The sequence below is a fragment of the Leptidea sinapis genome, chromosome 7, assembly GCF_905404315.1.
Source record: "Leptidea sinapis chromosome 7, ilLepSina1.1, whole genome shotgun sequence".
Taxonomy (NCBI): Eukaryota; Metazoa; Arthropoda; class Insecta; order Lepidoptera; family Pieridae; genus Leptidea; species Leptidea sinapis.
In genome coordinates this window covers 8,547,250-8,563,625 of record NC_066271.1, presented here as the reverse complement: position 1 = coordinate 8,563,625, position 16,376 = coordinate 8,547,250, and the positions used below count along the sequence as shown (strand labels likewise).

Genomic DNA, 16,376 nt, shown 5'->3' with positions numbered 1-16,376 from the left:
ACACCATGCCATTTTTTTTTAATGTATGAACATAATAGAAAAATACAATGTTATGATTGGCCAAATATTCAAGATTTAAACAGTCATCTTCATAAAATAACCTTGTGATTTTATATTGAGAGAGTAAAGGAATTACAAGTTAAAAAAATATTTGTATTGCATTTGTAATAACATTCCTAGTCGGAGCTCTCATTTGTAACTTCGATTGAGTTCTAGAGATACTGTATCGTAAAAGCGTACTGTGTACTAAAAACTTCTCTGATGTGCTGTAATTTTAGATTAAGCATTGGTCTCCAACTAGATACCACACTACCTAAGAATAATAGCTTTTTTATTACAGCAACTATTAGATATAGTGCGTGGCATCTTGGCACTTAATGGCATTTTTCAAATCATGTTATATTATATTGAAATTAATAAAATACAAAATACTTACTGATGATATGTGATCCCATGTGATTTTTTCTCGTAGAATTATTTTTACAAAGTTTTACTACGCAACCCGGCATTTTAGTTTCAATTATTAGCGCAAGTTTAACAGAACCTGTGGAACGTCAACGTCACACATTGTTCGAGACTGGCTCGAGTACGCCTACTTGGTCGTTATATTAGCTGCCGCACTTTGCGCCTATGCCTGCGGTATCTGGTTAGAGCGCAGCGGAGACCAATCCTTAATCTATGGTTGTAATGTTAATATTGTAATAAGGTTCATATACTAAATGTAGAGTAGAAACTCGTTAGCGATCTCTCGTTGTATTGTAAATGTTTGTCTTATATATGATTAATGTATAGAAATATTACAGACAATAGTTATGATTGTTTAAGTAGTGCGTAGACAGGAGTTTATGCCGTTGATAAATGTATTCATGTATAAATAAATTACAAAGTGCAAATCTATCGTGAGTCATTATTTATATATAAAACATCAATCTCTACCCCATAGAATATGATATACTTGCTGTAAATTCAAAAAATATGTTACACATTCACGTCACTATAACTGCCAATCGCCTATTAAAAGCTGCGTAGTATATACATAAACTTATACAGATAACATTAAAACATTCATTCAAATTAACATCTTATGTCGTGGCAGTAAAGTTCAAAGTCTATTGTTTATTAATGAGCGTCAGTAGAAGTAGTCTAAAGAGACGAACAAGAACACGAGGTAAGAAGTTTTAGCAATTGAAATTAAATTAGTTACATAGTTTTAGTTTAGTTACAATTCCTGGCACTGACCTGTATAACTACCACTGCACAGGCTGTTCCATATGTTTGACAGCAATTTATTTCTGGCTATTTGAAGCCCAACTCGCGAGCGTCCAGAGAACTAGTTCTGAAGTATTTTTGCATTTTGAATTAATTTCGGTCGTTTTCCGTGTTATTTATACTTCAAGAATCAACGTAATAAAGTACACATTTTTTTTGTTAATATTTTTCCTATCAATGTTTGTTTAGCTGAGATTGTCAATACTGGTTTTAGTACCGCAGACTCTCGCTACATGGCCAACAGCGCCAAAATGGCGAATATCAAAGTAGTGTGAGATAGCGACAGATAGTTACGTGGCGTGTCAGTGATTTTTGTGTTAAAATTTTGAGATGTGTCAAAACTTATTTTTCGGTTATGGTTCAAATAAAAATCATAAAGGCAAATCATACATTTAATATTTTATCCGGTTTTTATGAAATGAATGTGTTCCTTTAGTAAACCAATTTAATTTATTTAAATCCCCCAAAAATACAAATTACGATAATTAATGAATAATCAAAGCTGTATTATGTATATTACGCTATTAAGATCATCAATAATGAAGACGGCGCTGTACAGTTACCAGAAAAAGGGTAGATACGATTGATGTCCTTATCACGGACTACTCGTCCGAAAGAAGAAATGGAGGAAGTAAGTAAGCGCCGTGATAGTAACAAGTGAAGCATCTTAATGATGCTAGTGTGTGTGCAGTTACGGGGGATACCAGATAACACAAATTTTGTCCCGTTATTAGTCATAGTATTTTATAGCCACATTACTTTTAACTCCGATTTTTTTATTTGTAATAGTCAGATTTTTTTCTAAAATAAAAATAAATATTGCAGACTTAGTATCCTACTTCCTACTAGTCCTATCCTACTAATATTATAAATGTGAAAGTTTGTATGTCTGGATGTATGTTTGTACTTCTTTAACGCAAAAACTACTGAATGGATTTTGATGAAACATAACAACAATATAGCTTACACACCAGAATTACATATAGGCTATAATTTATAAAACGATAGTGTGAATTATGCAAAATATAAAAGAAGTGTGAAGTAAGTAGAAAATAAATCTGCAAGCTATTCATCCTTGCTCCGCAAAAATCACAGGAGTTACAAATATATTATATACTTAAAGTTACTAACATGTAAACAACTAGTAGCTGAAAAACAATTTCATCAGACAAGTTTCATCCAAATTTTGACTACGAAAAACATTGCATACAGCTTGTATTTGAAATTGGTATGAAACTTCTCAAATACATGTATGTGTAATACCTTGGTGTAAACGAGGGGACGCCACGTGTCTGCACAACGCCAAGTGATGGAAATTTTGACAGAGTACTGGATCCCCGAGAGTTCGAGCAGCTCTGTGTTGCACGCGATTTAATCATTATAACTGATACTGTTGTGCATCAAAGATGAGGACGACACTCGTTATGTGGCCGGAACCACGCCTTATAAAGCGCTCAAATAGTCACGAAGTTCTTTTTTTACTCGTCCGTGGTCCTATTTCAGTATATTACCTGTCACTTCTGAAGATCGTACAGAGTTAGTTTTCGTAGAAATGGCTCTCAATGCTACATCACGGAACTCCTCCTCATATACCCTCAGCGTTAGCTAGGAAGTGCTGCTGTGTTTATGGACGACAATGCTCGGGTAAACCAAGCGGGCGACGAAAACGCTTATTTAAGTGAAGTCGGAATCCGCCGATTATATTGGCCAGCACGAAGTCAAGCCTCAATCACTTTGAGCATCTATGGTACTTTCCAAAACGACGTGCCTAGAGCTGAACACCCCACAAACTATCCGAGAGCTTTATATTGCCATAACGGCCGAATGGAAGCGTAGCAATTCCCCAAGAACTCATAAAAAAAAAACTCGTCCAAAGAATGCCACGTTGAATTGCAACAATTATTTCAGCCAGTGGAAGCTACACTTGATATTAATTTATTATTTCATTGTTTGTAGCTTTTAGTAAATAAATGAGAAGGTCAATTGAATATTCCTTACTTTTTTGTCAAAATGAGTTATTTCCTAAAAATAAAAACAAATTAAGATCGACTAATTACCAAACAAATGTGTTAAAAGTTAAATGAGTAAATTTTTTTTTTATTTGCGGCAATACATCCCTTTTACAACTGTTAATACTATAAGTACACGAATAAATCAAACCTGTCCATTTTTGGAAAGGAGTTTATTCATTAGTTTTTACATTAATTTTATGTCTTGGGAGACAAAATAAAACATACTTTCTACTAACCATAATATTTATTTCAATAATATTTGAACTCTCGTTATCTAACATATCTACATAATATATGCCCTGGTATGTACATAAGTATCATAATTTAGCAAAAAATAAATTCAGAAAAATATACACATCGACCAGACGAGCTATGTGACAACAACATTAATATTAAGTACAAGATCAAATAGTGACTTTATATATAGGTTAAGTAAGCTTAATATAATATACCGTAATAAAGTGGGGGCAGTCATATAAAGCTTGCATTGTGCCTTATCGTGCATAGATAAAGACGAATCATTTACACATAGTGCAATAAGGATTATTAAACCTTCATTCAAAACTCACATTACAATTTCTAATCACTGCCATTTGTTGTTTTTAAATATATCGCAGACTGCTGTTGTACTCTGGTTTGTGTACAATTTAAGTACTCATGTCCTAATAAGTACGAATTTCACAGTTTCGGCAAACATTCCATGCAATTTGTTTTATAGCAAATGAATTGGAATGTAAAATAACTGATTTATTGTGCTAACATTGTGCTGATCTTACTATAAAATAAGAATTATATTGTAAGAAAATTGTTTGAATTTAAAAATTGTCACGAAATTCTAAAAATATTAATGTGCAATTTAACAAAATACACGAGATTGTAACAGTTTACATCAAATAGTAAAAATAACAAAAATTAAGTAACTTGAGAAAGAAATAACATTAATAATCACACTAATCTAACATTCTGCAATGATAAATATTTTGTTTGATTAAAAGTTTAATACAAGCTATACAATCGACTCAAAATTAAGAATAATAATTCTTCATAAAAAAAACACAAAACAAATTCACAAACAAGTTGATGTACAAAATTTACAATTATATACAAAATAAATGAAAATATATCAAAAGCTTATTATATTACAAGAACCTATCACTATATAGATTTTCTATGAAAATACTGCATTGTTTTATTGTTCCGTCAAAAGTAATACTCGCACCGTGTCATACATACACAATCATACATACACACATTGTCAAGCTAACTCCCAAATAGATTCACTTACATTACAATTAGTTTTTTGAATGTTTTAAAGACTTTGTTACGATAAGACTTCCAATAATTTTGCATTACAAAAGAGTTGAAGTCGAACAATTTAATAAATAAAATAAAAAAGCACCATCTTACACCTATTTTCAAGTATTGAATACCAAGTCGAACACTGTATAATATTAATGATTCCAATCAAAAAACTAACTGTGACGATATGATATAAATTTAATATTATTATAAACATAGTGTGGAGCGGAAGCAGTGTGCAAGAAGTAACAATGCATTAAGTACAACATCATTTTTTTATTCTCCATAATTGTAAGATACATAAGAGATAATAAATTGTATTTACAATAAGTCAGTATTCCAGGGTTATCCTTAAAAGAATACTGCCTCTCAACCACTGGGAATATCTCTCAATAATTATCTAGCAGAGATTTAACATCTCAGGCAAAAAGACAAGATAAAAGATAACCATTCTTGCTTTTCAATTGTAAGTCAATAATAGAAATATGGTTTTTCATGCAATTGTTGCTATTTTAGTCAAATAATAATTTAAATAATTGCTTGCATTTCAATTTGCAATAGTCCTCAGGTAATAATTTAATAGAATTTTACCCATTTCTCATAGAGAATAATAATAATTTTGGATGCAATACATTTGCAATATTCGCAGATATTAGGATTTATTTGGTCTTATGAAATAAATATCAAATTTGACTATATTTCAAAGGAAAATGTCCATGTTAAATAGCATTTCAAAATATTATTTACGTATTACGAAAAAATGCAAGTGTTACGTATATATAGTATTACTATACGAGACGATAAAAAAATATATGAATCGTCATTCAAAAATAACCGTTAGATAAAAATTAAATTATGGCGTGGAACAGTTTTATTCTTTCGGTCAGTCATTACTCATAGAAATTGATGTAGGAACATAGTAACTTGTTACTGTTTCATAATAATATAATAACTTTGAGTTCATTGTAATATCAATATATATAACAGGAGCGTACAGCATGAACATAGTTTAGCCTTTATGTATTTTAAAGATTATTTCATACAAAAGTAATATTTTTTAAATATCTATAATATTGTTTGATAGTTTTTGATCTAAAAACTATCAAACAATATTACACACTGTGAAACACGAATTAAGTTATTTTCGACCAATTTACAGTCATCGTTGATTTTCAAACTGTTTACAACTTCACTCACGATTTATGTGGCGCGCACAAAATTCACCCGCGACACATACAAAACAAAATACTGTTTTTTGTTTTGAAATGAAATAAACATTGTGATAGTAGTTTTGGCACGTCATACCGCGACCATTTGGCCTATCAGCCATGTTTAAAATGTCGCTCAACCAAATTAAAATCTTATAGCTATATAAGCTAGAGTTACCTAAGAGGTAAAATCACATATTTTGTTAAATACCGCGTCTTCATAATAAGTTCACTGTCAATTATGTCCAAAATATTGCTGTAATACATAATATAGCTTTTAACTATACGCATAATTTAATAATTTGATAAATTATTATACATAATTTGTTTTTAATTTAGTTAATTTGAACTGTACAGGACATTAAAGTGATCTCGCTTAAACGAATTGTGAAAGTTCGTAACGATTGTGATAACGTTCGCTTAGTCCTTTTCTTTCTTTCTTTTTATACGAATGAGGTATATTAAGTTTAATACAATTTAAAGATATAAAGTGCGGTGGACGGTCAGAAAAAAAATCTACTTATATTTTATAAATATAGTCAGAAAAAATGAACTAATATTTATCTTAGAATTTTGTTGACGTTTAAGCATAGTTTTACTCAATGAATGCAATAATCAAACCATTGGCAACCGGACGCAATAACTTTCATGTCATATAAAGCTGAAATCATTATGCCATTGCAATATCGAACTCTCCAGTTATCGCGGACACATAATACAATGTGGTAGTTGGAAGGTAGCCCATAGGCAACGATCAATATCTCCTCATTAACATCGCCACTGCAGATTACCATAACATTTTGGATGCTATTTCGAGTTGGAAAATATTAGTTTTATAACCACCCGCCGCGCTACTCGCACGCATAGTTAGACCCGCCCACTAGGGACAGCATCGCTGTCATTGGTCAGCTGTTATTGGTTGGGCCTGGGACGCCATTTTGTAATGGTCGCGCCTGATAGATTATTTTGTACGTGTGATTATATTTGTGCTGCTGATGTCAGGAAGGGGTTGGTGGTGGAGTGTCCCGCGTAGGAGGCGGCCCGCCCGGCCACGCCCAGCGGCGGCGCGGGCGAGGCGCGCGCTATCCGTCCCAGCCAGGCGTCGGGGTGGGGCAGCGTCCCGGCCGCCGCCACGGGCACGGGCTCCTCGGTGAGCGCGCGGAGCCCCAGCGACAGCTGCTGGCACATCTCCGCCACCGGGTCGTGTTCCACCACTCGCTCCTGGAAAGTGAACGAACCGTTTACACAATATTCTCTCCTCTCAATATGAACTCCTTATTGCAATATTGTTTTGGCCTGATCTCTTAATATTATAAATAAATAAATATTTCGTCGTAAAGACCTTAGAGGGAGGCCTACGTCCAGCAGAGAACGTCTTCCAGCATTTCATTCATATGATGATAGGAAAATGTAATAGTTTTTGTAAAGTGAATGAAATACGCAGGATGGAAGAAGTACCTCAATGGCCGCAATATGCGAGCGCTGCGCAGAGGTGGGCAGCGCGGGGACCGGGGGCGCGACTGAGGCGGGGGCGGCGCTTGTGGTCACATTGACGTCGGGGGCGGGGCCGGGGGCGGGGCCGGGGGCGGCGGGGGGCGTGCCCAGTCCGAGCCGCTGCCGCTCCACGTTGGACGGGAGCTCGCTGATGCGGAGCGACATCTGACGTTTGAATGGTGAACTGAAACAGTTACAGAACTACTGAAAAAAAACTGTATGCGTTCAAAGTACATATGAAGTACAGAAGTGAAATCTACATTGGGCATGAACCTCTTAACTGCATAAGAAGTCCTGGTATGTGTTGCTAGGATGACACAGTTTTTCAACCGCTATGAAAGACATTACTATCACCGCTACCATATTTATGTTCTCCTGGTGTCTATTTAGTGTCAGGCGCATGATGTCAGAATCTAATTCTTCCTATCTCTTTTTACTGTCGCTTTTTCATCTTCATCTGTTTCATCGACTTTCAAATCACATCGATGCTAAAGAAGTTTTCACTTCAATAATACAGTTCAATCAATAAATATCTTTAGTAGTAGTATCTTGCTATTCACTGGTTGTGGGTACTAACTTGTTATTAAGGTGCGCGAATCCTCGGAAGGAACCTTGTCGCTCGAGCAGGTGCGGCGCGGCGTGCGGTCTCTCCACCGCGAACGGGTTGTGAGCGGAGGGGCGGGGCGGAGCGCTAGCGGGGGGCGGGGCCACCGCGGGGTCTGCGGGCGCGGGGGGCGGGGACAGCGGGGTGTCGGCCTCCGACACGCGGCGACCGATCACTGGAACATTGGAGAACTTCATCAGACTATTAAAATATCATAATAACCAAGTCACAGTATACAATATTATAGTTTACCTAAAACTTCTTTAGGCGCGGGTTGAGGATTTATTGACGCACGGTTTGATAGTTCTGCTGTGAGACAAATGCATTATAACAACAGGGAACATATTTTATGAAATAATTCTTGATGTTATGAAATGTTATGTACAAAGTATAAATCTTTGTGTATGCTATATAAAATATCTTTATAAATATATTTCATTTGTCCGTCTGTTGTAACTGAACTCCTAAACGGCTGGACCGATTTTAATTAAACTTTCTGTGTGTCTTCAAGTGGATTCGAGAATGGTTTAGATTCAAAATTGAACTGCCTCCTACACAGCTGAACCGATTTTAATATTTTTTTAAGTTCCAGTGAATTTCAGATTGGTTTAGATTCTCAATTCCGTCCATATAATATAATTCTCCTGCTCATGTGTATGTTAGTGAAATCCTCCTAATTTAAGACGAGTGTATAGGACAACGTCTGTGTGTCCACTGTATATACATAATATAAAAACATCGAAGTCAAATCACTACAACTTGACGACTTTATCGTATCAGCGCGACGTGAAATATTTCAGTATTAAAAAAATTAATTCTTGCAATTTTGCAATGCCACGTTTCTTTTTTTTTTGTGTTCTACTTAAGATCGATAAAAAGTTCGCATTCGAAGAGTTTTAATATGAATTTCAATATTCCAAGCAGGATGTACGAGGTTTATACAATGAATTCTTCAACCTAACAAGTGCATTGTTTACTTATTGCTATGACGAGCCAACCGCTAATGTTTACGTGACTGATTAGCCAATTTTTACTTAATTTAAATCAGTTTTTTTGTTTTTGGAAAATATAAAAAAAGACGTGTGGCACTCGGGGACTGCCGCGGTAAAGCTATTGCATAGCATTTTTTATCAACTTATGCAATTATAATTATTTATTTATTTTATTTATGCAGTATTTTTTTTTAATAAAATTTAATTTAAAAACAAATGCAAACGGGAAGTGAGTAAAATTTAACTTGCAAGATTTGGTTACAGACAGACAACGGGGCAGGTGAAACTAAATAAAAATGCTTGTCATAATAATAAAAAATAAAAAACGTGATAAAAAAAAGAAATTAAATAAAAATCAAGACGTACCTCAGGCTCGAACCTAACGGACAGACACACAAAAAGCATACGTGATAACCGCTGTTCCACGGCATCTGAAATGACCGTGGCGAAATATCTATATACATCTAGTAAGTAAGTGTTAGGTTATTTTCGTAACGGAATTTGTGGATTCGGTCTCCACGCTCAAGGCCCGCGATAGAAGCTATGCAATAGCTTAATATAAAAGTACACTCAATCCACACCTATTGTGTTGTTGTGTTGAGAGCAACTGACCTGACTTCCTGAAGGAGCCCTGACGTGTGAAGGCGTGGCTAGCCGCGTCGATGCTCATGGAGACGGCACATTCCTTGTCGCGCCGTTGTTTGCGCTCCAGGCACGCCGCGAACGCACATCCCACCGCGTGCGAGAGCCGTTCGCCGCTGTCGCGCGACGCTAGGAACCCGTGACACATCCAACGCCGCGTGGTGCCGTCGCGGCAAATGTAACTGTCGGACAAAAGCAGCAGTGTAATAAACTGACTTATTATTGTACAATGGTAAACAGGGAGTGTGAATGCTTTACTGAAAACATCGTTTTATTTGCAGTAGCACTAACTGTAAGTGCATTGTTCATTCGGAGCACTATAACATACTGCTTTTTCTTGTAATTGAAATGATCTGTAAATTGCTTTAAAAATAAGAACTTGTAACGCCTAATCTGTTTTGAAAACAACCTTAGAGTTTTTTGCTCATTCTGCTCTGAGGAAATCTGCCTTCCGAATGAGCTGTATGAAAAAATGACATATTTTAAGTGTAATATGATTTACCTATGATTAAAAAAATTTTTGATTTGATTTGATAAGGAGCCCTTAACCCTATCACTGTCAAATTGAATCAAACTTTAGAAAATATAGATGTTTAACTTTTGCTATATTTAAATGGAGGTACTAACGCTAATAATAAAGCTCTGGTTACTTCTAAGTCTAGTGTAAATACATTTACTGTTAAGTTACACTGGTGCTTACCCGATTGGGTTGTTTGGTTCTAGACAAAGCTATCCCGCTCAAAGTCACGCGTGGCGAGTGTAGGTACTTGCGATTGCATTTAGCTTGACACCGATTTCAATCCTATCAATAGGTAGCACACAAATAATAGTCTTTTATGAATATTAAATACTTAATAATATTAATAAATAATTATTTTTGACTTTTGAGTTTTTTTGTATTTTTTACTTTTTAGTGTCACTAATCAGGTAAACTATAAAATTGCGTTGCTTTTTACTGTCATTTATTAAATATTAATTTCATTAAGTAGCTATGAGTAGGCCTACGAAAGGTTCCGCGTGCCTTTAACAATATAGATCCCCTATTTCTATCTTGTGAGACACTGAAATATCGTAAAGAACGTTTGTAAGCTATGAGTGACAGGTAGACTAAGACCCACTTATCGGCAAAGGGGTTTATAATATTAATATATAATCAAACTAAATGAAAACTCCTTAAAAAGCAGTAATCGGTGTACATACATAAAAAAATACCGATCGAATTGAGAACCCCCTCCATTTCGAAGTCGGTAAAAAATTGCTTGGCGTTCTGAATAATATATAGATTAGTTCTTACTGCCTGCACAGAACCAGTCAAGAACCATACATCATTATACTGTATATAATCTATACTACAGTAAACCTTCTTTGTCAAAGAAGGTTTAATATATTTCTTGAATTTGTGCCATGTGAGTCCTAGTGTACTGTCTGGTATTATATTGTAAAATTGAATTGAAACCTATCAAGGTTTGTGTTTGTAATTATTAATTTATTTATTTTTTGACTTACTCGTGTAAGCGTTTCAGTTTTTGACGTTTGAGTATTTTTGTTGCGTCACTTTGCATATATTGTAATTGAAACTAATTGTAATTTTTTTTATATGAGAGGGGGCAAACGGGCAAGAGGCTCACGGGATGGGGAGAGGTGAGGCAACCGCCCATGGACATCCGCAACAACAGGTGTGTCAAGAAATGCGTTGCCAGCCTTTAAGTATGCTTTTTTCTTGAAGGTCCTTAAGTCGTATCTGTTAGGGAAGAACGCCGCCGGTAGTTGATTCCACAAAGTGGCTGTGCGAGGCAAGAAATTTCGAACAAAACGTGCGGTTGTGGAAATTGCATTAAAAATAAGAACGTGTAACACCTAATCTGTTTTGAAAACAACCTTAGAGGTTTTTGCTCATTCTTCTCTGAGAAAATTCCGGATGAGGTGTATGAAAAAATTACATATTTCAAGTGTAATATGATTTACCTATGATTAAAAATATTTTTGATTTGAATTGATAAGGAGGCGTTAACCCTATCTAACCTTTTACACATACTATGGCATACTTTGGCACATACAGTTTATTCTTTATTCTTGAGTTGACTGTATTGAAATCACAAGTGTTATCTTAGTGTTAGATATTATGTTACATTTATTATGTAAGCCACGACAGTATCTCGCGTTGATTCCATCATAAACACCACGTATTGCAAGCCAAGATCTCGCGATAAAAATGCTCTAGTGTTATCACCTTACAATATTATCATATTTATATTAACATACGCAGCACAAAATAAATAAGAATTATAGAAGACAACTTTGGACTATTACAATGCTGATAATCACGTGTTCTATAGTTCTGAGTCTCAGCCGTTACTTGGAGGAACATTTTTATATTTATTATATCTATGTAGGTAAAAATAATTGTTCATATCATTATTATTTATATAACTCAACTTAATAGTAAATACTTTGAAATAAAGTTATAAAACTGGAATGCTTTTCAACACTGTACCTTTACACAAATAAAATTTGAAAAACATAATTTTATGAACGATGCGGGATTCGAACCCACGACCTCCGGCGTCCGTGCCGGTGCTCTAAACCACTGAGCTAACCGGAGGTCGTGGGTTCGAATACCGCATCGTTCATAAAATTTTGTTTTTCAAATTTTATTTGTGTATTAATCCTAGAAGTGAGTAGCCTACCTCAACCTGACATTAGCTCAGTTGTGGTGACCTTTCCACAAAAGCCACAATATAAAGACTAGAATGGAAATACTACTATGACATAAAATAAGATCTGAGTAGAATAAAAAAACCTAAAAGAACTAATTGTGACGTATAATGAAATGTGGACTTGTTAACGATAATCGCATTCCAATAACGCTGTCTGACTCCAGGTCAGTCATACAAGAGTGGCGGCAACTAATTGGTGGTTAGTTCATGGTTTTATTCAGTTCCTCCTCAGATCCCTTGAAGCAATAACATCAAGTGTCACATGTACTGTACTTCGAACAATGACGGTGGAACTAGAATTGGAGCAGTTCTGAATCGTCAACCGGTTCTCACCATTAATTTCTCCATGGTAATGCAAGACCTCACACGGTACGAGAAATCGTTTTAAATCTACAGGACCTACGTCATCCGTAGTCCGTACTCGCCAGACCTGGGGGCAACTGATTATCATTTCTACTATACTAAGTCTGGCCATAAATACTGTTACAATTTAAAATAAACAAAATATTACATTTGAATTTGGAATCTGTCATTTTTATATGTCATTGTTCATTGAGTTTTCTCATTGCGGCGCCAAGACATTGTACAATATTTTGCGATATTAAAATGCAGTGGTATGATAAAGAGAACCGAATCGCTGTGATTGCATTCCACAAAGTAGGTATGGAGCCAAATGCAAATCTTAAAACTATCCATACGTTTGGTGTTAGTAAAATGTTTGTGTACCGAGCTATTAATTGACTGTATTGCAACCAATGGAGACCATTTAGAATAAGCTTTTTATATTTTAAATTGTTTTATATTTATATTAAACCAACACAGTGTAAAAGTAATAAATGTTATTTGCAATTTAAAATTTTGTGGTCTTTGTTTTTTGTATATTTATGGCAAGAGTAGGTATATAAAAAGTATAGTATTCCGAGGGTGGACTTAGCCATCCAGTGCTCTGTGTTGTGTTTCTTCTACCGCATTTATCACGGGGAGTGTTCCGAAGAGCTATTTTGCTTGATTCCTACCACCGAATTCTACCTTGGCAAATTAGGATATCATCCCCACTAACTGGATGTGTGGCGGTCCTCCAGTGGTGTTTTCAAGGAACTCTCTTCCACATACCACAAAGCGGTGGAATGAGCTTCCTTGTGCGGTATTTTCAGGACGCTACTGTAATTCCTCTGGTGTTGCAAGAGTATGTGGGTGGCGGTGATCACTTTAACATCATGTGGCATGAAAGCTCGTTTGTCCTCCTCTTCTCAGGCAGTTCTCACCTGAAGCCACGCTCATGATTTCTGTCCGGGGCGCAGAAGGACACCTTCTCAATGGTCTGGTCCACGATCAGCCCCTTAGTCTCCTCCTCCACGACCCTGAGACCGTCTCCGCTGACATGCAGCACGGCTCGTACTGGTCTTCTACGCGAGTTCTGAAACCACAACAAGTTACTCATCAACAGTGTGTTTTATATCTAACTAGCTGATACCCCGCGATATTTATATCATATTATGCTATCGCGACAATTTTTGTACCTAAATAATAATGTTAATTAATAATAATTTTATAAATATATATTAATAAGTTTTGAAACCAAAAAAAGTAATAGTCGGATGAAACCCATTGGTAAATGACGAGACTATAACAAAAATTAAAGAAAACAATAAATTACGGGTGAACTGAGGTCTGGAAGTAGAGGGGGGGGGTGGGGGGGGGGGGGGGGTTAAGATACAAAACGGTTTATCTCTATTTCCGGCAAAACTACAAGTCCTATGGCAAAAAGTTAAATAGCAAAGTGGTAGGTAATAACATCCCGACCTCAGATCGCCCGTAATTTATTTTTCCATTCATTTTTGTTATATGCTCTTCCTTTTCCAATAAGTTTCATCCTACAATTTTTTTTTTTTGACTTTTTATCATTTTCAAAGGCTTCAGCACTAGTCTAAAAGTCGCAGTACATTATTTTATTCTATCATCAACACTTTTCGCATAATGAATATCTTAGGTATTTTTTACACCTTAGGTTACATTATTGGAGTTTTAGTATATATATCAATAAGTTTTTTGAAAATATAATATAGTCTATATGACACAGGATAGTATAACCTTCCCAACAGTGAAAAAAATTGAAATCGGTCCAGTAGTTTTGGAACCTATTCAATGCAAACAAACAATTTAACTTTATAACATTAGTATGGAAGTATAATAATAGATTACAAAGGGGGACACCTATTTCTGGCCAATATAAAACTCATATATTTTATTCAAAATAGGACATGATATCACTTATTGAAAGTCAAAAATTACCACCCAATCGAAAAGGTATGCCTCAGACCTGAGAACAACGGGCGCAAGAAACTCAGCGGGCTTTTTTTCATTAGGTTACAATGTTATATCGTACAATAAAACTTATTATTTAATAGCCTGAGGGCGGTCGCTCTATTCCCAATCTGTGGTATCATCAAGAAAGTCATTTATGTTATAGTAACCTTTACCACACAAACGTTTTTTAACAATTCTTTTAAATTTCGTAAGACATTTATTTTGAACATTTTCTGGGATCTTGTTGTAAAAGCATATACATCGCCCCACAAAAGACTTACTAACTCGGCTTGGCCGAGTAGTAGGCAATATAAGTTTATGTCTGTTCCTGGTGTAAACATTATTGTTATAACAGGTTCTATCAAATTTACTTATGTAATATTACAACGACGACTGATATAGCCGAACGGTTAGTGACTCTGACTACTAGGCTAGAGGTCCCCTGTTTGGAACCCGGTAGGTGCAGTCATTTATATGATGAATATGGATGTTTGTTTCCGAGTCATGGATGTTTATATGTACTTATGTATGTTTAAGTAAGTATTTTGTATTAAATATATCGTTGCCTTGTACCCATAGTACAGGCTATGCCTAGTTTGGGCAAGATAATTTGGTTAAGTGTGTCAATATTATTATTTTTATGTATGTTACATACATAACATTATCAAGAATATATTAAGACGCAACATTTATGTTTATTTATTTAAATTTTGCCCTTAATGATTCTTAAGGATTCTGATATCGCCAAAAGAATTACTTTCACTACAAACTTCCCTCTTAATTTCGTCAAGTACAAGATCAAATCCTTTTTTTATGGAATAATTTTTTTATTGGTGAAAATAAGGGACGAGACGAGCAGGACTTTCAGCTGATGGTAATTGATATGCCCTGACCATTAAAATTCAGTGCCGCTCAGGATTCTTGAAAAACCGCAAAAATTCTGAGCGGCTATACAACTGCGCTTGTCACCTTGAGACATATGATGTTAAATCTCATTTGCCCAGTAATTTCACTAGCTACGGCGCCCTTCAGACCGAAACACAGTAACGCTTACACATTACTGCTTCACGGCAGAAATAGGCGCCGTTGTGGTACCCGTAACCTAGCCGGCATCCTGTGCGATGGAGCCTCCCACTGGTAGTAAATAGGAGCACAATCGAGCATGTGATGGTAATTTACCATCACAGCCCTCTCCTGCAACCCCCAGAGGAATAACAAGAGATAACCCTGCCTTTAACATCTTCTGGAGAGGTCAGTGTTACACGTATGGAAGCCCAAGGTCGGTGCCGTTTGGTTCTGAAGGCCATAAAAACGACATTAGACCAGTTCTAAACAGCTATTATAATATGTATTTATTATTGTTGGTTTTTCCTTGACGATGTAAAAGCCGGTTTCATTTCGAAATAGCATTGGCTACAACATTATAATTATTATTATATAACTACTCATATTATATATAAAGATTATAAAGCGATTATTGTATAAATAAAGAATAAAATAGGTTTTTAATAGAAGTGAATTGAGTATATACTTAGTGGTATTTGCAATGATGTCTTAGTTGCTAATGTTGTGCATAGACTTAAGTTAGGTAAAACTTTAACGAAGTAATAATAAATAATAAAAGCACAACATATAATATATTTAAAATAATATTATATCTCTTTAAACTCTACTTAAAATTCAATCTTTTTGACCCACTTTAAACGGCCACATTTGGTTCAAACTTCGTACATTTATCGAGGACCGATGACTATATAAATTTGATAAAATTATTCCATTTTTCAATTTGCAAAATAAGATTTTTGTTAATTTCTATGTATAGTGTATTGATC

General features: G+C 35.3%; 1 protein-coding gene across 5 annotated transcripts in view; it reads right to left on the bottom strand.

Moving 5' to 3' along the window:
• Positions 1–3,506: 3,506 nt before the first annotated feature.
• The window catches only part of LOC126965365 (protein numb), a 65,238-nt gene continuing 52,368 nt past the window's right edge, over positions 3,507–16,376 (bottom strand). For all 5 annotated transcript variants that reach the window (XM_050808914.1, XM_050808913.1, XM_050808912.1 and 2 more), the window contains 5 exons: positions 13,503–13,654; positions 9,491–9,702; positions 7,860–8,061; positions 7,247–7,466; positions 3,507–7,009 (listed from right to left, as the gene is read on the bottom strand). In XM_050808914.1, the coding sequence (XP_050664871.1) occupies positions 6,767–7,009; positions 7,247–7,466; positions 7,860–8,061; positions 9,491–9,702; positions 13,503–13,654 (1,029 nt within the window). In that variant the 3' untranslated portion in view covers positions 3,507–6,766. The remainder of the gene's footprint in view (positions 7,010–7,246; positions 7,467–7,859; positions 8,062–9,490; positions 9,703–13,502; positions 13,655–16,376) is intronic.